Source organism: Apodemus sylvaticus, chromosome 8, assembly GCF_947179515.1.
Source record: "Apodemus sylvaticus chromosome 8, mApoSyl1.1, whole genome shotgun sequence".
NCBI lineage: Eukaryota > Metazoa > Chordata > Mammalia > Rodentia > Muridae > Apodemus > Apodemus sylvaticus.
This window is the reverse complement of record NC_067479.1, coordinates 96,260,674-96,285,773: the sequence shown is the minus strand read 5'-3', so window position 1 is coordinate 96,285,773 and position 25,100 is coordinate 96,260,674. Positions and strand designations below refer to the sequence as shown.

At 44.4% G+C, this 25,100-nt stretch overlaps 1 protein-coding gene across 4 annotated transcripts in view; it reads right to left on the bottom strand.

Annotated features, from left to right (window-relative positions):
- Positions 1–25,100, bottom strand: part of Ercc6 (ERCC excision repair 6, chromatin remodeling factor) — a 76,756-nt gene that overhangs the window by 13,700 nt on the left and 37,956 nt on the right. For all 4 annotated transcript variants that reach the window (XM_052190134.1, XM_052190136.1, XM_052190135.1 and 1 more), the window contains 11 exons: positions 24,667–24,802; positions 15,089–15,259; positions 14,503–14,679; positions 12,251–12,367; positions 10,361–10,456; positions 8,041–8,256; positions 7,598–7,708; positions 6,985–7,104; positions 6,548–6,642; positions 4,922–5,067; positions 4,155–4,841 (listed from right to left, as the gene is read on the bottom strand). In XM_052190134.1, coding sequence (XP_052046094.1) covers positions 4,155–4,841; positions 4,922–5,067; positions 6,548–6,642; positions 6,985–7,104; positions 7,598–7,708; positions 8,041–8,256; positions 10,361–10,456; positions 12,251–12,367; positions 14,503–14,679; positions 15,089–15,259; positions 24,667–24,802 — 2,072 coding nt within the window. The remainder of the gene's footprint in view (positions 1–4,154; positions 4,842–4,921; positions 5,068–6,547; positions 6,643–6,984; positions 7,105–7,597; positions 7,709–8,040; positions 8,257–10,360; positions 10,457–12,250; positions 12,368–14,502; positions 14,680–15,088; positions 15,260–24,666; positions 24,803–25,100) is intronic.

Below are 25,100 nucleotides of genomic sequence, written 5' to 3'. Positions count from 1 at the left end.
AAGATGTGACAGAAAGCAGCCCAGTTTTTCTCAGAGCCTTCCTTTCTTTACCCCTCTTCCTTTCCCTCTCTCCCTCCCCCACTTCCCTTGGTTTTCCTGGGCTAGAGATGGGACCCAGGGCTTCATGCTAGACAAGTGTTCTGCCACTGATCAATACTACTCCAGTCCTACTCTCTTTTGAAGTTTTAATGGATACAAAGCTAGAGGACTCTAGAGAATCAATGACAAAACAAAGCAGTAAACCACCCAGTGAAGAATGAAATATAAAATAAACCTATAACCTTCCCATTAAATAGCAGGTAAAGGGTACAAAGATGGGGAAACTCCACACATAATAACAATGAACAAAAACAATTCGAGTAACAACAAAACATTAAGAATGGATGTATACATTTTATTCAATTCCACTAATAAAATAAATGCAAATTAACATGAGATGCCAGGTGGAGTCAGGACAGACAGAAAGGGAACTCGGAACAGTGAAGAGAAAGGAAGCCCCATCCCACCCTCCCAATTCTGACTGTGACCTTTCCTGCTGAGAAGCAAAATTGTAGCCAATCAACACTTGCTGTAAAGGTTGCTGACACAATGACTTCTCCTTTGGTGCACATCAATTTGTGACTAATAGCCCGGGCCCCAGCTTGAGGTCTAATGTGCAAAACCTCTTGGGTGGGGCCTTATCCCTGTCCCAAGACATCGCCAAGAATCTCAAGCAAAACTGCGAAGACATCCCAACCTTCCTTGTCCAAGACTTTCCCTCCAGCAGCTGTAATCCTGGTGGTCTCACTCAGGTTTCTGAACAGCTCTCTCAAGAGAATAAATTTGAACCCTGTCTGAATTTAAGATGAGAGAGATGGTTGTGACCACTTGAAGCCCACATCCATACTCTCTGGTACCTTACTTTCTTCTGAGCAACTCTTTCTTGTAATCCTCCTGCTTAAAACTAGATTAAAATATCTTTATTAAATTGCAACTCTCCTTTAGTACTTAAACTCTTCTGCACTGAAGTCTCTAATCTCAGGGTAACCTGCAACAAGGTCCCTAAAAAATTAAGGAAACTCCTCAGGCTACTATGGTTGCCATATTATAGCTGTACTTCCTGCCTCTGCCCCTCAGATATGGACGTCTGTCTGTCTGTCTGCCTGCCTGCCAGCCTGTCTATCTGCCCCTCAGACACAGACATCTACTCTACTCTTCTCTTTCTTTCTATCTATCTATCTATCTATCTATCTATCTATCTATCTATCTATCTATGCATCTATGTATTTATATATCTACGTATATATGTGTGTATATATGTATTTATGTGTTTATATATGTATCTATCTATATCTATGTGTACATCTATCTATATGTCTATGTATGTATGTGTGTGTATATGTGTGTGTGTGTGTATGTGTGTGTGTGTGTATGTATGTATCTATCTATCCATCCATCTATCTATCTATCATCTACCTATTTATCTGAGACAAGGTTTCTCTGCAGGCCTGGAACTCAGCGTCTACTAATCTTTGCCTCCCAAGTGCTGGGATTAATTAACATATAATTATTAATAATATATAATAATAATAATAATAATTAACAGCACCTGGCTTCTCATATTTAGGTCGGCAGAAAATAAAGCTGTAACACAACAGTCCTGGCACAGCCATCTCGAGAGATTGCTGAGGACAGATACTAATGTGAATCTCTGTTTTCGGGTGGAAGTAGGACTATTTCAAAACTAAAGACATCCTTTACGCAGCTATCTTCTCCTAGTGACCTCCCTTCTAGGAATTTTAAGAAGCTGTTATGTCTACCAGCAGGATAGCACATGACACAAGGTATTTATCATAACACTATGGCTGAAAAGATCTTGGCAGTCAACGTGCTCACTGTGAAGAAATGATGGTGCACCCATGCAAAGGCCACAGAGAAGGAGGCCCCTAAGACTGAATAGGAGGGGACGCTCAGGATGTACCTGGCTTCTTAAAGAAGCAGAACACACAGTGTAAGGAAATACGAAGTTACACATGTGCCTGCTCTGACACAAAGACACAGGAAGGCAGTAACATTGCACCTTACGAAGGCCTCTTCATGGTACATGGGCACATGGGAGCCCAGCCTCCTACATCTTCCCCCACTGAAGAGGACATCATGTGGACCCTGCTCTTTCTTCTACAGAGGTCACTTATAATCATCTTAATTCTCAAGGGCCAGAACTTTGTTTCTTCTAGACTCTTCCCCACTTAAAGCTTTTCTCTCTACCATCTGCTTTGGCCGTTTATTATTTTGCTTTGGTATGTTTTTCTTTCATTTTCTGGCTAGGGTCTTACTATGTTTCTTGAATATGGGGATGTATAGCTTTCATCAAGTTTGAAGTATTGTCTACTAGCATCTCTTCAGACCGCTATATTCCCCTCCTCTCCCTTCTTAGTCAGGACCTCAATCACCATCACACGAGGCTGCTCACGTCCCGCAGTCATTTTGCTTCTGTGGCTTAACTATGTCACTTTTTTTTTTAAAGATTTATTTATTTATATGAGAGTACACCTGTCTTCAGACACACTGGAAAAGGGCATCAGATCCCATTACAGATGGTTGTGAGCCACCATGTGGTTGCTGGGAATTGAACTCAGGACCTCTGGAAGAGCAGTCAGTGTTCTTAACCTCTGAGCCATCTCTCCAGCCTTACTACATTACTCTTTGCAGAGCTTCTCCGCTCTCAAAGCTCACTAATCTTTCCTCCTGTTATGTCTAACATGCTCCACCTCCTCCCAGGTAGTTCTCACCCCAGCTATCACACCTGCATATAAGTTCACTTTCAATGTATGTGAACATCTTCCATGCCTCTTTTTGATTATATAGAACAGTTATAATTATTTCATGTCTGTGCTAATTCCACCACCTGTCAGTTCCAATTTATTCTCTCATTGTGAATCCCATTTTCCTGCCTCTTTCTATGCCCAATAATTTTTGTATTTGATCTGATGCAAAACCTCATACACTTTGTCTTGCCCAGTGTTCACTACCCAGTCTGTAAGAGTTCAGGGGAAGCACAAGAGTGCTAAGGCAACAAGCTACCTGGCAAGCCCAGCTCTGACTGTGCCCAGAACTCTCCCTACTTCCGAATGGTCCTTTCTGCAGCCTCAAACAGCTTCCTTGCAGGATGTGCTGACCAGTGTCAAAGGAACCCCTCTGCAGAGGGTGATCTGCTGCTCTCCCCATCGCACTCTCGCATGAACTCCTTACCTCACTCTCCTGGATCTGTCTGTCCAGGGCGTCATCTGGACAGACAAGGCAGCAAGCAGCAAGCTCGGCTCACCTGGCTGCCATCTGAGAGAGCACTATCCTTTGGTGGCCTCTTGGCACCATATGCTTCATATGTACACGGTGTTATATTTCAGCTGTTGCACCGTGGGAGAGTAAATGCTGCTCTATCCTGACAGAACCCTATGGTTCTTACCATAGATGTGGAGAGACAGAGAAGAATGCATGCATCTACTTGTACACTGCACATGAAGTCTATCTGTAGGCGTATTTACATGTGCATGGGAATGACAAAGGAAATGCTGAAGACTGTTAATGCTGGCATAAAGGCTACAGCAGAGTTCACGTGCTCTTCATGCTAATTTCTTTGACAGAGTTTTCTGAAACAATACATAAACCTACCTTCCCAAAAAGAACACCCTGACTCAGGAATCTTTGGAAACTATGGCCACCACTGTTATCATAATGCAGCAAGGAGAGGAAGATGACAGTCAGGAGGTGGCAAAGCTGAGCAGGGCATGCTGACTTTCACTGTCTCAGCAACTGTTAGCTGATTTCTCTAATGCTTCTCTTCCTGCCTGCCCCTAGCAAGAGTCCTCCCTGCCTGTCTCCCATGGCCCGTTCCTCTACCCTCCTGTAGTTAGAAAAGCATATGAATACAGCACGAAAGGAAACTGCCTGCTAATGTTCAGGTAGCACAAGACTATTTGCGGTAACTGATCTACTATAAATGGTCATATGCTAAGTATTATTGTTTCCCAAAGTTTCAAATTCTTTCAGGACTTCAAAAAGGGGGATAACTACAATCTCCAAAATGTCAGTCCCATAGTTAAAGACTACCATGCTAGACAGCTCCTACATTCGCTTTCCTAGCACCCAGGTGAGAGATTCATCAAAATCATTACCTGATTTTTTGAAGAGTTTTTCCAAAACATAATCATCACTGCTGCGGTCCTGGGCTCCGCCCCCCTGCTCAGCGGCCTGCTGGCGGTACCGCCTTTTCTTCACCAGGTGTGGGACTCGAGTTCCCTCAAACTTAGCATCTCTGCAATGCTTGGAGTTCTTGGCCTTTTGTTTGGGCTGTGCACGTTTCTCTGTGGTCTCTTCCTCCACTAAATCATGTTTCCTTTTTGATTTGTGCTTAGAGAAATGCCCTTCCGTCTGTCCGCTCATGCGAGCAGGTTCTGTCTGAGCCTGGCAGCACTCGCCCTCACAGGAAGAACCCGGCTTCTCACTGGTGCTCGCCTCAACAGCTGGCCTGGAAGTATGGTCAACTGTTGGAGAATCTGCACGCTTCCCATCTCCACCTGTCACTGAGCGATGCTCCGGCGTAGACCCTGCACCTATCTCTTCTCCAAAAGCAACACTTGCTCTCCTCCCATCTAGGTGATGGTCTCCTTTCAAAGGACCACTTTCTCCAGAAGTGACACTTCCTGTAGTTCCCGTTGCCTTAGATTTTTCTTCCATCAGGGTGGTCCCATTTGCAGGTGTGCTAGAAACGGGGGGCTTCTTAAATTTGGGATCCAATCCTAGGACTGGCAAAGTCCTTTTTTTAAAATGGCATTTGGGTGTCTGAATACTGGAGCCAGTTCCTGAAACAGGGAAAACACAGCTAATGTTACACTGCAGAATTCCTATGCAATTGATTAAATTAAATGACTTAATGTAATACCTGCAAAAATAGCACTTGTTTCAGTGCCCTGGGAGGCATCGGGACTGGTCAGAGTAAACAGCTCATAGAGATCATTGGATTTGAAAAAGCGCCTTTGTTTTGGATCTTTTAGCACTCTGTTTGTCAAAAATTGCTTGAAGATTTGTCTAAAAAGATAAAATCACATTGATATGAAACAATGTTCAGCTGTACCTCAAAATTAGTTACAAAACATGACAGATGGGGCAGAAGAAATGGCTCGGTGGTTAAGAGTACTGGTTGCTCTTCCAGAATACCTGGGTTCAATTCCAAGTACCCACAGGGCAGCTCACAACCACCTGTAGCATCAGTCCCTCCCAGGGAATGTAATGCCCTCTTCTGGCCTCTCCAGGCACTGCATGCACATGGTGCACAGACAGGCACACACAACACCCATACACAAAAATAAAAGATTTTTTTTTTAATGTGAGAGAGCTACTAACAGCAGATCTATGAATGATTTAAAAGTCCCCAATCTTTCAGCCATGGAAAATTACAACTCAAAACATACATAATACATCAGGTGGTTTCCCAAGTTTTATAAATTTTAAATTAGAAATGATATCTTATTATTTATACCCAACGAGTTTTGTTTTAATTCTAAAACCAATCATACTTCAAAATCCACCCTTTTACATTTATGTACCACAGACTCTACAGGCTGTAAGAAGCCAATCAGACTCCCTGATTCATGGGCTAAGGCAGCCCTTCCTTGCTTGGTGCCCTCTTGTGGATGCGGTCACTGCTTTGTACAGCCCTCACCAGCTGGCTCTCTTCTGTGCTTAAGGTCAAAGACTGCTGTCCTTGTGTCCTAATGGCACACAGGCATTACCACAAAGCAGCGTCATTCCTTCCCATCCCCCTGCTTCAGGCTAACCCTGTCTCACAAGATGGACTTCATCCTCACCACTAAGCCCGACAAGAAGCCTACAAGGACACAAAACAGTTCTAGAACAGCTTGGGGCCAATGCAGGTGCTAGGATATGGGCAAGAATGGACTCTGTAGGACACAGGAAAAGCTGGCAGTGCCCACTCTCTCCCTGCAGTCACTGCTGCCTAAAGCTGCCTAGGTGAACAGAGGAAGGGGCACAAGCTTTAACCTCTCCAAGGGTCTTTGAATAAACTGTCTTCATTTCTGTCACTTCTCAAGCAAGTGACACACAAAACAATTTCAAATTTAAATATAATGACTTCCTCGTTTAGATTAAGGTATAATAATTACTGGGTTCAAATATTTTAAAAAACAGTAAGGTTGGCTGTGGTGGTGCACACCTTTAATCCCAGCACTTGGGAAGCAGTGGATCTCTATGAGGCCACCCAGTAAGTTGTAGACCTGCCAACAGCTAATACAATAAAATCCTGTCTCAAAAAAACAATACAAAACAAAACAAAGCAAACAAGCAAACAAAAGAGTAATGGATCAAAATATATTTCAATGGTAAAGAAAAAAAATAAAAACACAAAATAGTCTGATATTCTTTCTTTAAATTATAATAATTATTCCTCTAAGATGAAAGATCTTTTAAACCAACACTTGGAAATAATAAAAACCCTTCTTCCAGAAACTCTAGGTTAGTTAGTTGAGGCCCAGAAGCTGTCTGTACTGACCGGTGGTAGATCTTTTCCTCAATGGTGCCAGCTGTCAGAAGCCTGTAGACAGTCACCTGCTTCTTCTGACCAATCCTCCATGCTCGTTCCCGGGCCTATGGCATAGAGATTTTAACAAGAACCAACTAAGAGAAAACAGTGACTGACCACGGCCTTCTATCCCCTAGTCAGAATTCTAAGAAGAAATGTGCACTCAAGGCCTATGCAAGCGGACAAAGAGTCACGTGGCAAAGAGAGAACCAGGACAGCCCGAGTGTATGAGGTTTCTGACTCTGGGAGCCCCTTTCACAGCAGAGCTGCGATGGATGCTGTGGAGAGCCAGCTGGGGCTCCCCGAGTCTGTAGGATTGACCATGTGCTCTTTCATGAGAGAGCAGGACGTGCCCACCATGCAGACTGCACAAGAAGCCAGGTACCTTCTCTCCAAGGAAGACAGACCTGTGTGTCGGTGCTTGGGTTCCAGTCAGGGTCGTAGATGATGACTCTGTTGGCCCCAGTCAGGTTCACTCCTAAGCCACCCACCCGTGTGGTCAGAAGAAAGACAAAGATGGATGTGTCCTATAGGAAAGATGCAGAACAGAGTAGGCAGAGATGAGCTGCTATAGCTCTTCACTCCCCACAGGTCTTACAAGGGTTCTGCGGCTTATCCGCACCCCCAACTACATGTCCCAGAATCCTCTGTGAATCAAGACCTCAGGTCAGAGCTCCTCCTTTTATTAATTATACTGTTAATTTTTAATAATTATGTAAAGTGCAGACATACGTACGGACACTTTGGCTGGCTATGCTCACCTGCTTCTTTATTCTCTTCTCAAATTTCATTTCTAGATCTTGTATGCCCACTTCCCAAACCACAAAGTGTACACAAAAAAAAAAGGCCACACGTCAGTAGTTGTGCTGGTGCACATCTTTAACTCCAGTCCTTTTGAGGCAGACTGTCCCCCTTCACCTGCTAGCCAGGCACAAAGACAGTGCAGCAGCTATGAGGGCAGATCTGCGCACTCTTTCCCTCTACAGTCTGTAGCCTCTGCCTCCGTCACACCCTCGTTACCTCATTGTATTTTGTGATCAGCGGCTGCCGTGACGCTATGGTGGTGGTCCCATCCATCTTGAGATAGGAATACTTGTGGGCTCTCAGGAACACTTCCAGTATGTGTAGCATCTGTCAGCGATGAGGGAAACAGTCTGCACACTCCAAGCACATGCTTCCCCACACATGTAAGCAGTGTGCCTTCCCCAGGGCCTACACTAGAAGCTTTGCTTGCTTTGAGGAAGAGAATTAATAGCTACAGAAGCATTTGTGCTAATTCTTTGTGAGTAAGTACCAGCCTCCCTAGGATGCCAGAATCCTGCTGTGAGGTTTCCTTTAAAAAGACAACTCTCTTTCCTTTTCAGTCTGCTGAAGGGACCCATGGCTGCCACCCCAGCAGGAGGGGTGACATCCTACCTTTTGCATTAGTGGTCACAGTCCTGAGAGCCAACCTGAGCACTCACCTGCCTGGACTGGGAAAACAGCAGCACCCGCTGACCCTGCTTGTGCCATATTTTCAGCAAAGACTCAACAACAATCATTTTCCCAGAGCGTCTCCAGTATCCAAACTGTTCCTCTTCCCGTTCATCCTCTGGAGGACCACTGACATTCTTGGGGCCGCCAGAAAAGAGGTCAGGGTGGTTACAGATCTTCCTCAGAGCTACAAGTCCAGAGAAAATCTGTGATTAAAACAACAACACATATTGTTATAGGGGTGTGACAACAGGAAGGAGGAATGGAGAACGCACTACGTGGATTAGTCATCTGAACACTTATTTCTTCTCTCCAACACTGAGAAGCAGGGTGGATCCTGACTGTCCCACCCCAGGTTGAACATGCTCGGATCCCCAGTGTGCTGGCGTCTACAAACGGGGCTTTTGGGAAGTGACTGGCCCACGAAGGCTCTGACCTCATCAACAGACTGATGCACCGATGGCTTCATAATTCCATGGCCTATTAAGAGGTGGAACTAGCTGAAGGAAGTGGCCGAAGGTATGCCTTGGAAGCCATTTCTTGTCCCCAGCTCCCTTTCTCGGGCCCCTGCTGTCCAGCCACCATGAGGGGAGATGTTTTTATCCCTCACTTGTGCTTCCTGAAATGCTGTGTGGCCCTGCCAAGGGCCATAGGCTGAAACCATAAGCCCCCACACTTTTCTTCTTTAAGTTGATTTGCTCAAGTATTCTGTCTGAAATACTTGAAATCTGACCAACACAAGCTGGAAGAAATTAACTTCCACTCATCTTCTTTCCCTGATTGGACAACTCCTCTGGAAAAAAACAATTTTACTGGACTGAACATGTCCACAAAGGTGAAAGTCAATTTCTGATAATTCAACTTCCCCAGTAGAGAAAAGGATATTTAGTTCACAGCACTATATATTTGATTAACAAAACAAAACAAAAACGTCCTACCCATCCCTGACCTACCTACCAAAGGTCTCCCAATCTATCTACGTATCCTCAAAGCCTTGTTTTCAGTGTGTGAGCCAGACAGAGGCTCAAGTCCCACTAACTACAACTCCATCAGAAAGCAAAGATGCACAGCAAATCCAGGAATGGAAGAGATCTGCAAGGTTGGACCACGGAACAGAAGAGCCTTGAGTCCAGGGTCATTCTCCCCAAACCTCAGGCCCGAACCCTGTCTCAAGGTGATCATAAAAGCTTAAGAATGATTCAGACAGAGGCAGGTGGATCTGAGTTCAAAGCTAGCCTGGTCTACAGAGCAAGTTCCAGGATGGGCAGGGCTACACAGAGAAATCCTGCCTCAAAAAACAAACAACTTGGGTTATCTAAAGCATTCATACTGTGACTAGTTTGAAAATCTAAATAAAATTGTCAGCTGAAGGCTGACAATGCCACTTTGGAACAGTGTGTGAAAACATGTCCTCTTCAGTGTGCCGCATACCCTGGTGGGCTGGGCTTTCCTAGCCCCGAGAACCACATCCCGGCTGGGCGCACTCAGCATTCTTCTTCCACAGTCTGGAATCAAGTGCACCAGACCGAGGGTGCAGAGGAGCAAGTGGCACGTCCTCTTACGTAATGAGCTCTCTCACCTCTGGAAGGGCTGCAGATCCAGTTACGGTTCTCACAAAATAACCCCACAAGGGCAACTGAGACCACCTGACCCAGGGGCAGCACTGTCCAGCTAAGTAAAATTCAGATGCCTGGCTTCTGGCGCTCACGCTCACTGGTCCATGATGTTCCTAGACACTCAATCTCAGCAACACGCTCTCATGTCAGGTGCTGGGGTCACTCCACAATGGGAAGTATTCTAGAAAGCCAAACTCTCCTATCTTTGTGTCTTACATAACAGGATTTTCTGAGGAGACACTGTCTAATAATTTCCAAAATCTAGAATGAGCAAATAAATTCCTTTCATATGCCAGGGAAAGTAAGAGTTAGAACCAGAGAAATCTGATGCAGAACTTTGTCCAGTTTCTAAGCTGGCAATGGCCAGCCAGTGTTTACTGGGCATGAGGCTAAGAAGCTGATAAAACTTGCACAACTTGATAAGCATGTCCTGATAATATAATTTCAGCCATATGTTCTGAGAAAGCCCTGCAGTGTACTGGGCACCACTGCCTGCCAGGTAGGACTCAGGGTCACATCCCCACCTCACGTCAGGGCTCCCTTCACACCAGTGGCCTTGCTCCTTGATTCACACCTGTCTCCAGCTGTGGCTGTGACTCACAGGCGGCAGGTGGATGAACATTCTAAACCTGCTTCTTTTCCTGTCCCACCCCCTTGATAACGACTCCTCTCTGGAGTCGGCCCTTTGGTTGACCTGGTTTTCCCCGTTGAGAATCCTGTAAACCGCTTTGGAATCGATGAAATCCTGGTAGACTTTGTGCTGCTCATCAGTTAAACGGCAAAATAAGACCTGCAAGGGAAAAGGAAAGAGTTTTAAAAACACATTAATTATCAACAAGAATCCTTCTCTAAAAAGTTCAGTGTACACGATTTTAACAATGATGCATCTCTCAGCTAAACAGAGTTTTCCCTTCTCCACAGTCACTCATCTCCTAGGTCCAACCCGCGACCTGACCAGCCTCCTGCTCACAGGCAGCCTCAGGGCTCAGGGCCCAGGGACACAGTCACACTTCCTTTCAACTCAATGTGGAGAGAGTCTCCCAGGCCTCTCACCTCCACTGTTTGGCTGACGTGACAGGAACCTTTACCTCACCTGGTGCTCCCCCATTCCAAGGGTTCATAAGTTTACCAGGCCCTAAGAGCAACTCCCACCCTCCCAGCCTGCTGGGGTCAGTTACTCCATGACATCACACTGCCCACTCCCTGCCTTTCATCCCTTCTATGTCTACAAGCTTCACCTCAAGGTCGGACTTTCTTCAGAGCAGCCCTCCACTGTCTACCCCAAGAGGCATCTCCCAACACACCTTGCCTAGCACCATCTAAAGCCCTGAATAGCTGTGCTAATGCCCTGGGGCTTCCTAAGCCACTTACCTAGCAGCCATCTTTATCTGTACATTCAGACAAATAGAAAGCAACAAAATCCCAACTTGAAGCTATCAGGACCTACCATATCTGTAGGGGTTTGGCTCCCATCCCTAAAACAGCTCTACTTTTGTATCTACTTCATATAGGTAAACAAGACCAGTCCAGTCTAGGACCTTCAACCTCTGCACTGGATCTGAGCATCTACCTGTCTTCCTCAGGACAGCCCCCTGCCCATTAGGCTCTCTACAGGGAAAAGGGGGGACATCCTGAGAAAAACAGCCCTTGTCAGCCAGCTGTGCCCCAAGCCAGCTCCGGGTACTGATGCCACTGAGAACACCCAGGCTCAGACCTGACCTCAGAGCTGCCCCATGCACCAGGCTCTTCCTGGATCAGCTGTCTGCCCAGCTCCCGCTGCACCTCCTCCTAACCCCCCTCAGCCTAGCAGCAAGGGTCCTGCAATCTCCCCAGCTAGTCCCTCGTATTCCCCTCTCTTCTGACGCAGCTTCAGCTGTTTCTCGGTCTCCACTTGCTCTTTAGGTAAACCAGTCTCTGCTCAAAACTGCAACCTCAGTACCTCGCAGCCTTAGCTATGGCCATTCTAGAGCCTTCTCATGCCCATCAACCTCCAATGCATGTGCACACTGTCCAAGTACTCCAACAGATGCTCCCAGCGTTAATCACCCCGCACCCCTGCTGGCCCACAGTACTAACATACTGCCCCATCTTTTCACCATAATGTTCTTCATCCAAATCCCAACTTGTTCTTTGACCTTCCTTAGGCCTCAGCACAATTATGAGATCAAAGGTCTCCTCTGAATATCCACTAGAGAAAGCCTGTTCCTTCCACATGTCTTATCTCCTGACTTAGTGAAAACACCCTCATATTGTTTACTTATTTGGGAACCTATGAGGATTATGATCACAAGTCTGTTTGCTCACTGCTGTGTCCCAGAGATGATAATACAATGTCTGCAGGAAAGAGCTGGGGCTTAAGGACCATGGAAATGTTTTCCAGTAGCTGTAGGGTCAGGCTCATGTGTTACCAGAGGGAAACCGAAGCCTATCACCTAGAGGAAAACTCTAGCATGGGAAGATGCTACATACGGTGCAGGCCCCAGCAGCCCAGCCTGTGCAGTGCCAGGCCCAGAGCTGCTGCCCAGTCAGTCACACAGACACACTCATGCTTGAGGACTGGTTGGCAACCCCCGGATTCACAGACCTGCTCATTTTTATCTGGCAACGAAAGGCTCATCTTGACATCTGATTTCATTCTCCGCAATAGGTACGGGTTTATCGTGTCTCTTAAGACACATGCACACTTATAGGCAGTTTTAACCTTCAATAAAAGAAAAGAGATATTAGCTTAAAGAATATAGTTGTTCTTCTCAACTGATTCCATTTCTAAAAAACTCAAGAATAATCAACTGGCTTATAAATTCAACTTAGAAAAAGTCAAGTTCTAGATGTTCCAGAGGATGACACTTTTCAAAATAATACAAAAGAGAAAATAAATTACCTCATTAACCAAAACACATGAGAGAAAACCTGTTAAATCAAGGTTTATCTCCTCTCCTATACTTGTTTTAATTATCACTGTACTACTTAGTTAAGCAGGAAAGTAAAGACTTATACTGACCATCATCTAGGGGGAAAACTAGTTTCAAACAAATCCCATCTATAATCTTGTATTCTGCAGGAGCTACAAAGGGCCTGGGCCCTGCAAGGGTAGAGATCAAAAGCTAAGTGTAGTGAGAGCTGTCGTAGTGGGAGTCACCGGCTAACCCAGGGAGATTAGGCTCTGGGGAATGAGTTCAGGAGGGGCCTATGATCCCAGAAATGGAAGGTCACTCTGGCCTAAAATGGAACATATGGCTCCGTAATGGACATGGCCACATGAGAGGGCATTAGTTGTACACAGAAACAAAGACCTGCAGCCCAGGAAGCCATACCCTCTGCAATTCACTTACAGACAAGGAAAGGCTTCAATTAATTATTGATACTTTAAAAAACACAAAATAGGTTCAACAATTTAATAACTTACTATTCACTATTAAGAAAAATCTAAAATGTAAATGTAAGAAATATAGCTTTAAAGTTTAAGCAAAATAAACACACAAAAGTTCCAGCCAAACACATTAAATAGATATCTGGAAAAACCCTAAGGATTCCACTTGTGTCTGCATCAAGTATGCACACCTGTCTGCATGCACTCGCTATGCGAATGGGTGTGAATAATTACATAACACAGGCAGTATATGCAATACCAAGAGGCTAACCTGATAACAACTTCTACCCTCTAAGTTTATCACTGGGACAATGATAAAAGTTACCTGTAAGGAGATGAGGTACAGACAATTTATAATGCTGAAATGTTTAATCTCACAATTTAAAAACACAGCCCACCACTTAGTCACAAAACAGAAAGCTATTAAAATTGTTTTTTGACAAGCCTCTGGTTTTAAAGGTATAAAATTGTTTTTGTAATTAAGTATTCCAAAACATCAGTTCATTGATCTTTTGAAGGAGGACTTTGGTCTTGGCCTAGCCAGGACCCAGGTATGAGGCACCTCCCCATCTGAATAGGGACACACAGATACCCTACTACCCTGCTTCTGTAAGTCACACACTGCCCTCAGGAGAGCCCCACCCTCTGAATTCTATACAAACCCAAACTATCCATAGCCTAGGCCCAAAGCCTCAGTTTCTTTTACAGCAAGCCCAGCCCTATTTCCTTTAGTCTATCAGCATCTAGACTTTGCTTATTTATCCTGCCTAAACTGCCACCTGGTTCTCTAACTGTGTTATTCCAAGACTACTACCTAAGTCTTGGTCCAGCTCCTCACTTCCCCCTCAAAAGCCCCAACTCCCCTAATGCCAGCCTTCTCATGACCACTTGCAGTCCAAACAAACACAAGAACCGCCATCTTTTACCTGCGGGATCAAATCCTTTCATGTTGTCCCTCGGCAACTGCTAAGTTCCTCTCAAGGCCCCTGGCTCCTGCTTCTCCACACACAGCCTGTGGCGTCTTTTCCCAGAGCCAGGGTGAAGGAGCGCTCATGGTGTCTTTCCCAGCTTCCCGCCTCTTCTCACTGTAGCCGAGTGCGGACACCAGAGTGTACCCTGTCCAGAACGGCTCGGTCTGTTCTACGGCTGCTCACTGCACCTCTGCTCATTGCCAAAATTACTTTTAAACTTCATATCTGAACAATATTTCCCAGAGAAACCAGCACTGAAACCATTTTCTGACTCTTATGAAAAGGAAAGTTTTATTCTTGTGCTTTCCTTAATTAAATGGTGTACGTGAATTTTTTTAAAAAACTTTATCTGTAAACCTGATTTTTATCAGATACCTATTTATAAGCCTGGCCATTTTCCTTAACACTGCCAATGACCTGACTCATTGTATAATGACTTGACTCAAAGTATAATATTTAAGGAAATGCCAAAAGTGTTACTGCCTGTCGTATTACCTGTACTGGGGAAGCATTGGAGTAGCCCCCCATGGTGATGGGGACAGAGAACTGCTCCATAAACACAGGCAATGTGCCCAGCTTCCCAGGGAAGATGAAGTCAAAGAGGGACCACAGCTCTCGGAGGTTATTCTGCATCGGGGAACCAGACAAGATAATCCGATGAGGTGTCCGGAACTAGAGGAGGAAATGAGACATTGTACTATGAAATTTACTTCGTAACATATGAATGCCATCAATCCTAAGACACATGTAATTGTTATTTAACGTGTTGAATAATCATTTTTGTTTGTCCATTATTTTGGTCCTCTCCAAACTGGGTATTTTGTCCAATTTTCTAACTGCATATGGAAGAAAACACTGAGAAGAATTCTGTTAACCAGCACCTATTAGAGTGGGATTTGGTTACATTCTAACAGCTGGCCCTTACAAAAAACCTGAACAATATAAGTCACAAAGGACAGGTGTAAGGAATTTTCTACATTGATACAATATTCAGTAAATGTATTCATAAAGCAAATAGCCTACCCTAAAAATTAAATACCACTATTCATCTGAAACCCCTCCTCATTGTAAGCACCCATACCTGTTTGCAAGCAAGGGTGACTGCAGCATTTGGATTTCGAATTTTGTGTCCTTCATCTAGGATGACATAGTGCCAGTCATGTCTGCTAATGTCATCTTGCATCAGTCGGATGTAAGAATACGAAGTTATCAAAACGCCATGACAATGAACAATATCTCGAATCAGCCTCTCCTAGAACCACAATAGCACAGTAAGGGCAAATTTAAGTTAGAAGCAAAAGGTTAGATTTGGATTATCATGAGACCACCATAAAAGCACACCTTATCATTAAAGCACACCATAAAAATACACAAACATGGATACAAACCTAATAGCATGCATCGATCAGTACTCTGTATTTGGTTAGTCTACAGAATAGTAAACGCACTAACGTGGAACCCTCAAAGAAGGCAGTCACAGAAGTGAAATCATTTACTCAACTGTTGCTTTTCTAAATCACCCTTTGTGTCTGTCCCCATAACATCTTTAAAACAAAGTTGAGGAAAAACGATCACAACAAAAGCAAGAAAGTGAAAGAAACAGTCAAAGATATAAGACACACTGAAAGGTGTGAGGGAGGGTGAGAAAGGTGTAAAGGTGTAAAGTGTAATAGAAAATCTCATAGCTAGGAGACCTGAGTCTGGAGAAAAATATCTCCAATGTCAGCAAAACCTTGAAGGGTCCTGTCACATGCATATCTGCCTAGATGACTGAATCTTCAAAGTCAGGAACAAAGAGGAAATGTCTAGGCATGAGAAACATAAAGGTTCCTTCCAAGGAAAGAGTCCTCATCAAGCATCTTTTCTGAGAACTAAAAATGTCAGAAATAAATAATTTTTCTGAAGAGAAATACATAATTCCTAGCAGGGAAAGGTCAAAACCTAGAATCCTGCCAGAGCGTGGCTTCAGTGAGGCAGGAGTTCAAAAACTAAACTGCCTGGAAGCAGTCCAGGCACACAGGGAGGTAAGAGCAGGTGAGGTGTGCCCACAGAAAGCTCCTGGGGCAGAGGGCGGTGCCCTGACAGAGCACGCAGGGGCAAGGATAGTGACCACCATGAGCTCCCTGTACAAATGCAAACTCTGGCTTGGATCGGGGCCTGCAGCTGGTGAGTGAGGGTTAAAGGGTAGCCCACCCCAAAACCACCATCATCCTGCATTAGGCTGCACTGCTGCTACCATATCCCACAAGAAAGCTCTGGAGTAAAAATTCTGTGTTCATGTATAAATGTCTTTTAAAAGCCTGCTAAAACATGAAGCATAATATAAAATACTTTTAAATAATGAAAAGGGATATTTTTAAAATATTATTGTAATTCCTGTTTAATTAATAAAGCCTACAGGGAAATGAGGGGAATGAATATCAAAGTGGACCGAAACTACCTTCTTCACGCATGTGCGCATGTGTTCACACAGATGTGGAGGCCAGAAGACAACTTCCAATGGTGTTCAGGTATTGACACCATTTTCTTTAAGACAAGGTCTTTGGCTAGTGAGGCAGCTCAGTGAATACAGGTGTTGGCTAACAAGTCTGGTGACTTGAGTGTGACCCTGTACCTGCTGCATGCTGGAAGAAGGGCTGATTCTCACAGGGTGTTCTCTGACCTCCATGCACCTCTCACATGAGCACACACCGAGGAAGGAAGACAAAGACACAGCCTGGAGCTCAGACACCTATACAGACTGACATGGGGCACTAGGGATCAGCAAGACATACCTAGGAAATGCAAATGAAGAGGACAGAATTTACAACATAAATATCAGATACATTTTATATCATATTTATTGTATCTCTTAAAAGGGAATGACATATTTTTTAAAAAGACCAGGAACCTTTACATACATAAAACACTGTAACAGCCCCGGGGAAAGCCACCAAAGCAATCAGGACAGCTTGTGGTATTGGGTCAGGGCCTTCTCGTGGTCAAAGAATAAGTCAAGCCAAGACACATTTCAAACTGAGGACACAGGACCTAAGCGTGCTGCCAGGGCCACTCCTCACAATGTGGCTCAGACAGACCTTCACATGCACACGTGTTCTCGGCAAGCACAGACCCAGACGCACAGACAACTCAAGGGGCATGGAGGGACAGCAACAGAACTAACAAGACAGAGCCAGTGAGTCCCGTGAGAAAATAAATGGCGGAAGAAGGCTGCGTGCAATGGCAGCACTAGGAACACAGGGTTCACGTGGCAAGTTCCAGGCCAGCCAGTTTGTGTCTTGAAGCCAAGACAATAATGGACAGAACAAGCAAATAAGTAACACTTTGAAAAGACAAACCGAAGAACAGACGCAGTGTGTAGCTTGAGACAGTCACTTCAGGAGTGAATGCAGAACTAGCCCTGTATATCAGAAACCCTCAACATCTGACAGAAATGACTCACAAAAATTAAGTATTCAAAGGAGAAGGGGCACAAGAAAAATCAGAGTAACTGGAGGGAGCCGTTGGTCTGGCAGGAGGCTTACAAGTTCAAGTCCACCTGCGCTGTACAACAAAACCCTAGCTCAAAGAAGGGGAGCGGGGCTGGCTCGGTGTATAAAGGCACTCACCACTAAGACTGACAACCAGAGTTCTATTCCAAATACCCACAAAGCAGAGAGAACAACTCCCACAAGCTGTCTGTACCTCCACACGCAGTACTGTGGCACACGTGAGCTTGTTGCCACCCACATGCACAAGCAAACAAACACATGACAACATGTATGTGGGGTTGGCAAGTAGCTCAGCTGGCAGGTGTGTAGCTAACACACAAGGGCCCTGGGCTCAATCCCCAGAACTGCATAAACTGGGCTTGGTTGGTGCACGCCTGTAATCTCAACACTCTGGGGATGGAGGCCAGAAGATCCGAAGTTTCAAGGCTGTCTTCAGCTACACAGTGAGACCCTGTCTCAAAACACGGTGTACAGATGATACATACATGTGTGTTCATCTGCATGTGTGCATGTATAAAGGAGTATAAAACAGTTCAAAAGGGCTAAAGAGAAACTCAAGTGTCGCAACACATGAGGCATTTAAGGAGCTTATAGAGAGCCTCAACAATTATCAACTGCATTATTATAGTGACTACTCTTTAGCCACATACCACTTGAAAAGTTCAGTGTCTAATGCATAATACTATACCAATAAGTTGATTATTTTGGTACAGACATGAGCAGGGAGCTAAGACTCAACCCACCTCCTCGACACATGCCACTTCTTCAGCAGGGAGTGATGAGCACAAAGGAGAGCCTCCTGAGGGGCAGACTCCGTCCTGCCTCCCCCTGCAAACCCCAAAGCTCTGCGATGCTAAAGCTAATGCCTCCAGTTCCTCCACGTGTGTGCACGCTCTGCCAAGACTCTAGGCTAGCAGCACCCAGTCCTATCCGCTTCCCTGCAGGAGAGCAGGGGTATCCAAGCCATGCAGTAGGTAAAGCATGAAAGTGACAGCAGGGATACTCCATGCCTGAGTGCTGTCTGGGTGTCAACTGTGTCCTGCTGTCCTGGTGTTGGCTGTGCAACATTGAAAGACAGAAACAGGCGAATAATTACAGGTGCCCAGGGCAGAGTGGGAAGTAAACCACCACTCGAATTTACGAAACAGTCCCTGACTGCCTCGGGCTTAGGCCCGGTAAATATGGGTTCACATGCTCATGGGCCCGAGGACTTCAACCGTTGCATAGGGCTTACCATGGTCACCCTTCTTACCCCTAAGGTGCCCAGTCCCAAAATGAGTTCTTGCAATCACTCGATGGAGCTAGATGCTTCACCATTGTTAAACTAACAAGATACTGGCCGCTAAGTGTGTGCCCTGGAGCAATGTGTAGCTTCTTGAGATTGCCTAAGAACTGAAGTTTATTTAGGACATTCTGCGATGTTAACTATAGAACCACAGAATTCCTATTTCTACCGTGTTCAGAAAGAAGTATAATGATCATAAAGAACTTTAAAGATGCCTTACAGACAGAAGAAGAAGCTGTACAAAATGTTCACAATGGAAATATAATCTCTCCTGGGTAACAACCCATCTATGACTATTGCTACTCACCTGATTCAATCTCAGAATTCTATAACTGCCTGGCCTGGAGTTTCAATAATGGCAAATTGTTGAATATTATGGACGTCTCAATCCAAACACTTAAGACAAATCATCTCGGGCGGTTTCAAATTAAAAGCTTGTAAAATATGTAACCTCTCCTAGTTTTTGCAATTAATAGGGTACATCTGCAATTAGCCTGACTTACTGAACGCAGTACTGTTGTCATTAAAGGATGTCTGAGGAAGTGCTGCCGTTATTGTGGAGGCTCAGGAGACCAATCCCTCCTAGAGGGCAAACAGTGGACTGGCAGAAAGCAGCAGCCATAAATCACACTGTCAGGCAGCGGGCGGGGAGCAGTGAAGCACAGGCACATGAAGGCCATTCACAGGAAACGCCGCCCGCCCGCGCGCCCGCGGCTTCCCAGGCAGGCTGTACTGCACCTGTAATTAATTAAAATTTCCTTCAAGCTAAATCTTTAATAAACAAGGATTTGTGCTGACAATGAAGAAAAGGGGGCTCCAGCAACGAAATCTTACAGTGTACCTCACACAACAAACGAAGCGTCCATGGCTCCTGCTATCAGTGCACAGAGCAGCTCTGAGTTACTAGGATGCACAACACTTTGCTTTGTAACTGTGCTTGTGATGGGTCTGAAATGTTAGGAGGCTGGAGGAGCGAGCATATGGCCACCCTTTCTATTCTGACTTGTTTTTATTTTTTCCCTCTCTCTTGGCAGTTATTTTTTGTTTACTGTTCCCACTGTGTGAGGGTGTGTGTGTGCCTGTCTGTCTGTCTCCATGTTGCCACAGCACACACATGCATGTGGCAATGAGGGGACAAGACAAGTCTCTGGAGTGGTTTCTCCAGCTACCTTAAGAGACCCAGGGATCAAACTAGGGTCATTAAATCTGTGCAAAAGTACTTCTACCCATGGAGCTATCTTACCCCTTTCTACTTGTTTTTTTTTTTTGTTTTTTTAAGATTTATTTATTTTATTTATCTAAGTACACTGTAGCTGTCTTCAGACATACCAGGAGAGGGCATCGGATCCCATTACAGATGGTTGTGAGCCACTACGTGATTGCTGGGAACTGAACTCAGGTCCTCTGGAAGAGCTGGCAGTGCTCTTAACTGTTGAGCCATCTCTCCAGCCCCCATTTCAACTTTTTAAGAAGTCAGTGCCGGCTCCTCTTCCAGAAAGTAGGACTTTGTAAAGAGTCCAAGACAGCCTCCACTAGACGGCTAAGCACTGGCTGCTTTTGAACCATCCCCTGACCTTGTACTTTCCAAAAAGAACTGTAACATTCTAAATGATTTTTTCATTTATGACATGAGAAAAAAAAGATCTCACATGGGCCATGAACACTTCTGATACGAAGATTGTGAGAAACTTTTCTATCTATAACGTATAGTCTTTACAGCCATCTTTCTCAGCTTCCAGGATCAAAGCCTGGCATATGCTATGTTGCTATCAAGAAAATAAGTGAGCTACTGTTACCTGTGTTCTTTGTGCATGTACCTCAATAAACCTCATAAAATTACCAAAACTCTCAATCTACAGATCATCAAACCAGTCTCAGAGAAGCCAGTAAAATACCAGTTTCACAATTCCTTGACAGCAAGCGCGTGCTGCTCAAACCCGGCTGCAGTAAACAAACCTTGTACTCCTGAAAATTCAGGAGATGGGTGGGGTTTTTTGTTTTGTTTTTTATTTCTAGGACTCTTGAGGCATGAGTTGATCAAAATGAGGCAAAAATCTTTGGATTATCTAAAATGTCCACAAAAATCACTGGCTCCTACATATCAGGAAAAGGCGGGAGACATAGCGGTTATTTTAGAATACAAGCAGTCTCATGATACATCTAGCAAACTGAAAAGATGATTCTTAATCATTAAATAAGCTTTTCAAAACAATGCTAATGAGGCACCACCCACTGTGCAGCGTGGTGGGACAAGCACCACAGGCTGCCTTCCTTCATTATCTTTCCAAGAAGAGCAGGCTTTTCAAGGTTCATTACAAACACCATGCCCCTTTCTTCCTGAGACCTAACAATATGAAACACCTGGACTGTAGCACTTATAGCTGTTCCACAAATAAATATTAATCAACTCATACAAAATTTTTTTCTGTGAGGAAAAAAGTCTGTAATGAAAAGCAGTGGGGGAAACCAGAAACAACCAACAGCAAAGAAGTAGAAGCTGATGTAAGTGAAGGTGACACGTTTTCCTTAAGGTGAAGTTGGAGCTTCTGTAAACCAAACACATCAGTCCTTAAAGTGCTGCCCTCCCCTTTGTCGAGGATCAAGTGGCCATAGGTGTGTGGGTTCATTTCTGGATCTTCAATCCTGTTCCATTGATCTGCCTGCCTGTCACTGTACCAATACCATGCAGTTTTTAACACTATTGTTCTGTAGTATTGCTTGAGGTCAGGGATACTGATTCCCCCAGAATTTCTTTTGTGGTTGAGAATAGTTTTAGCTATCCTGGGTTTTTTGTTATTCCAGATGAATCTGAGGATTGCTCTTTCTAACTCTGTGAAGAATTGAGTTGGGATTTTGATGGGTATTGCGTTGAGTCTGTATATTGCTTTTGGCAAAATGGCCATTTTAACTATATTAATCCTGCCGATCCATGAGCATGGGAGATTCCTGGGCATATACCCAGAGGATTCCCCAGCATGTAATAAGGATACATGTTCCACTATGTTCATAGCATCCCTATTTATAATTGCCAGAAGCTGGAAAGAACCCAGGTATCCCTCAACAGAAGAGTGGATGCAAAAAATGTGGTATATATACACAATGGAGTACTACTCGGCCATTAGAAACAATGAATTCATGAAATTCTTAGGCAAATGGATGGAGCTAGAGAACATCATACTAAGTGAGGTAACCCAGACTCAAAAGGTGAATCATGGTATGCACTCACTAATAAGTGGATATTAACCTAGAAAACTGGAATACCCAAAACATAATCCACACATCAAATGAGGTACAAGAACGGAGGAGTGGCCCCTTGTTCTGGAAAGACTCAGTGAAGCAGTATAGAGCAAAACCAGAACAGGGAAGTGGGAAGGGTTGGGTGGGAAAACAGGGGGAGGGAAGGGGGCTGATGGGACTTTCGGGGAGTGGGGGTCTAGAAAAGGGGAAATCATTTGAAATGTAAATAAAAAATATATCAAATAAAAAAGAAAAAGAAAAAAAAAGTGCTGCCCTCCAATGGATAAGGATCTCAAGTTTTCCAACAGGCTCATTACCAACTATCTTTCCACTAGTTAGTCAATATATGAAGACTACTCTTTATCTGAATTTGCAACATAGCCATTAAGAGATGTCATGAAGCAGTAAGATGAAAACAGAAAGGGCGATGTCTCGCAGCAAGCCACAGCAGTCAGCAGCTCAGAGTCTGTGAGAAAGGCACCAGAACTGTTACTCTTTCACACCTCTAAAAGCCATTTCTTCTTAGTCACAGCATCTGCTCTCTTTTGCTAACTATCTGAATTCAATTTGTTTTCTACCTATCTTTTAAAATCCTGAGCAAAACAGTGACTGAAATGGATACTTCTGATCTACTTCTATCAAAAATGTTGATTACCTAAAGTCATGAGTGTGTGGGAATTCAGAGACCAGGAGTCCAGCACTCCTGGACCGAGTGCCTCTCGGGTGAGGAGAAGCCTCTGTGGGCCTTACAGCTGGCACTGCATCTCTCTCTCACTCAGGAGCTGAGCAGACTCAGGAAATCATGAACCCAGACACACGGCCAGCTGACAGGACTGAAGCCTGCAAGCTTATGGGCCTGAGACTATTACTGTACTATTTATTAAGCAAATTTGAGATATGCAGTATCTAGTCTACAGTCTAGATGTTGAGACAGATGGGAAGAAAAAAAAAGCAGCCTGGTATAACACATCTACAGAATGTAAGAGCAAAGGTAAGCCCCTTTCTTAAAAAAAGATACCTGTAGCTGGGTATGGTGGCACACAACTTTAATCCTAGCACTTGAGAAGCAGAGTCAGGTAGACCTCTATGAGTTTAAGGCCATTCTGGTCTACACAGTGAGTTCTACGACAGCTAGGGCTATGTAGAAACACTGTCAGCCGGGTGATGGTGGCGCACACCTTTAACCCCAGCACTTGGGAGGCAGAGGCAGGTGGATTTCTGAATTCGAGGCCAGCTTGGTCTACAGAGTGAGTTCCAGGACAGCCAGGGCTACACAGAGAAACCCTGTCGAGAGGGAAAAAAAAGAAAAGAAAGAAAGAAACACTGTCTTAGAGATGGGGGGAAGGGGAGGTGGGGGGAAGGGTAAAAGGAGAAAGACGGAGAGAAGAAAAGGAAGAAAGAGAGGGAAGAAAGGAAGGAGGGAGGGAGGGAGGGAGGGAGGAAGGAAAAAGAAAGGAAAGAAGGAAGGAAGGAAATGTATCTGTTGTCAAACCTGCAAGCATGGGGGGAACTGCAGTATCTAAGGCACTGTGATCCAGGAGGACCAAACAAGGAAACTAAGCTATCTGCATCTAGGAAAGTCTCAAAGTAACACACACTGTCTCTCCTGCATCAACAACATATGTGAAAAGCATAATTACAGATGTATTTATTAATTAAGGTTAAATATTTCTTATTAAAAGTGCTTTGGGACCAGGAGTGTGTCAGGCTTTAGAATATTTGCATATATGTGCTAAGGTGCCTTAGAGCTAGAACCTAGTACAAACACAAACTCTACTGTGTCCCATACAGAGCTACAGGAAGTTCTTATACAAATCTGTTGTGGATAGCCCTGGGCTTGTATTTTGATGCTAATTCTACTCCTCAGAGGGGCTGCAGATGAGGAGTTGCCTTGTGAACCTTCTCCCCACCTTAACTTTTCAAATAAAGGCTTGAGCCAATGATTGGGCAGGTGGGCAGTGGGAGGAGCAATGGGAATAAATAGGAGGGGGAGGAGCTACGGGGAGAAATGGAGAGGCATCAGAGGGAGAGAAGCTTGTGGCATGGAGAAATGGCAAGTTATATGGGATAATATAGCTGGAATAGAGTAGTGTAGTGGGAGGTCATCCAATCTAGGCTTGTAGCCTGTTTTGTTAACTGATTGAGTTGAGCTTTCTTTTACCTGGGAACTGGGTTGGAAACAAAGTAGCAACACAAATCATTTTGGTGTGCCTGTATTTTCACTATGGCCTCTAATACATGAGTCAGGTATGGACTCTTTCAGTTGTGGTACCACTGCTCAAAGCTTCAGATTTGAAGCATTTTGGATTTCTGATTAGAAATGTTCAAGTCTGTTAGTTTTCAACTTCACTTTTCTCAAATTGCTTAAAGCTGCTAATGTCAAACTCCCTCCAGTAACCTGCCTTGCAGACTACCTGATTTGTGATTCCATACATACGGTCAGCCTGTGACTCCCAGTCTGTGCCCAGCTAGCTATGTTTTGTTGGATGTCAAAATATACTACTAGACCACTAACAAGAAAGCCTTTGTTCATATCTGTTTGATAGGAGCTACAAGTCAATAATTAAATAAGTTAAAATGAAAGAAATATACATAGGCACATTTGAAAGGGAAAGCCAAGCAAGTAGATGATTGCTGCACCATTACCTTTTTGTGGGCATAGGAACCTGTTTCATGCAGAATCGCCACTCTGAATGGGGGCCACCACGTGTGGAATTCCTTCACCCACTGATGCATCACTGTCGTTGGGCAGACAATCATAGTAGGGCCTAGTCCCTCGAACCTGCACCCAAAAGTCCAAGAAGAAAGCACAGCCATGAAAGACAGTAGAGAAGGTGACCGCAGCCAACAACAAAAGCCCTGAATGGTTCAAACAAGAAAGTAACCTAGGAAAATTTAAGGGAAAAAGCTACCGGGGTTAACAGTAAATCTGTATGTATCCATTCACCCCTTAGTGGATGCAGGAACTAAGAACAAACAGTAAATGGCACACTTGAAAGCCAACACAATAGTAAAGAAGAAAATAAAAATAAAACAAACACAACAAAAAGCCTCCTCCATTTCTTACCAGTCCAGATAAT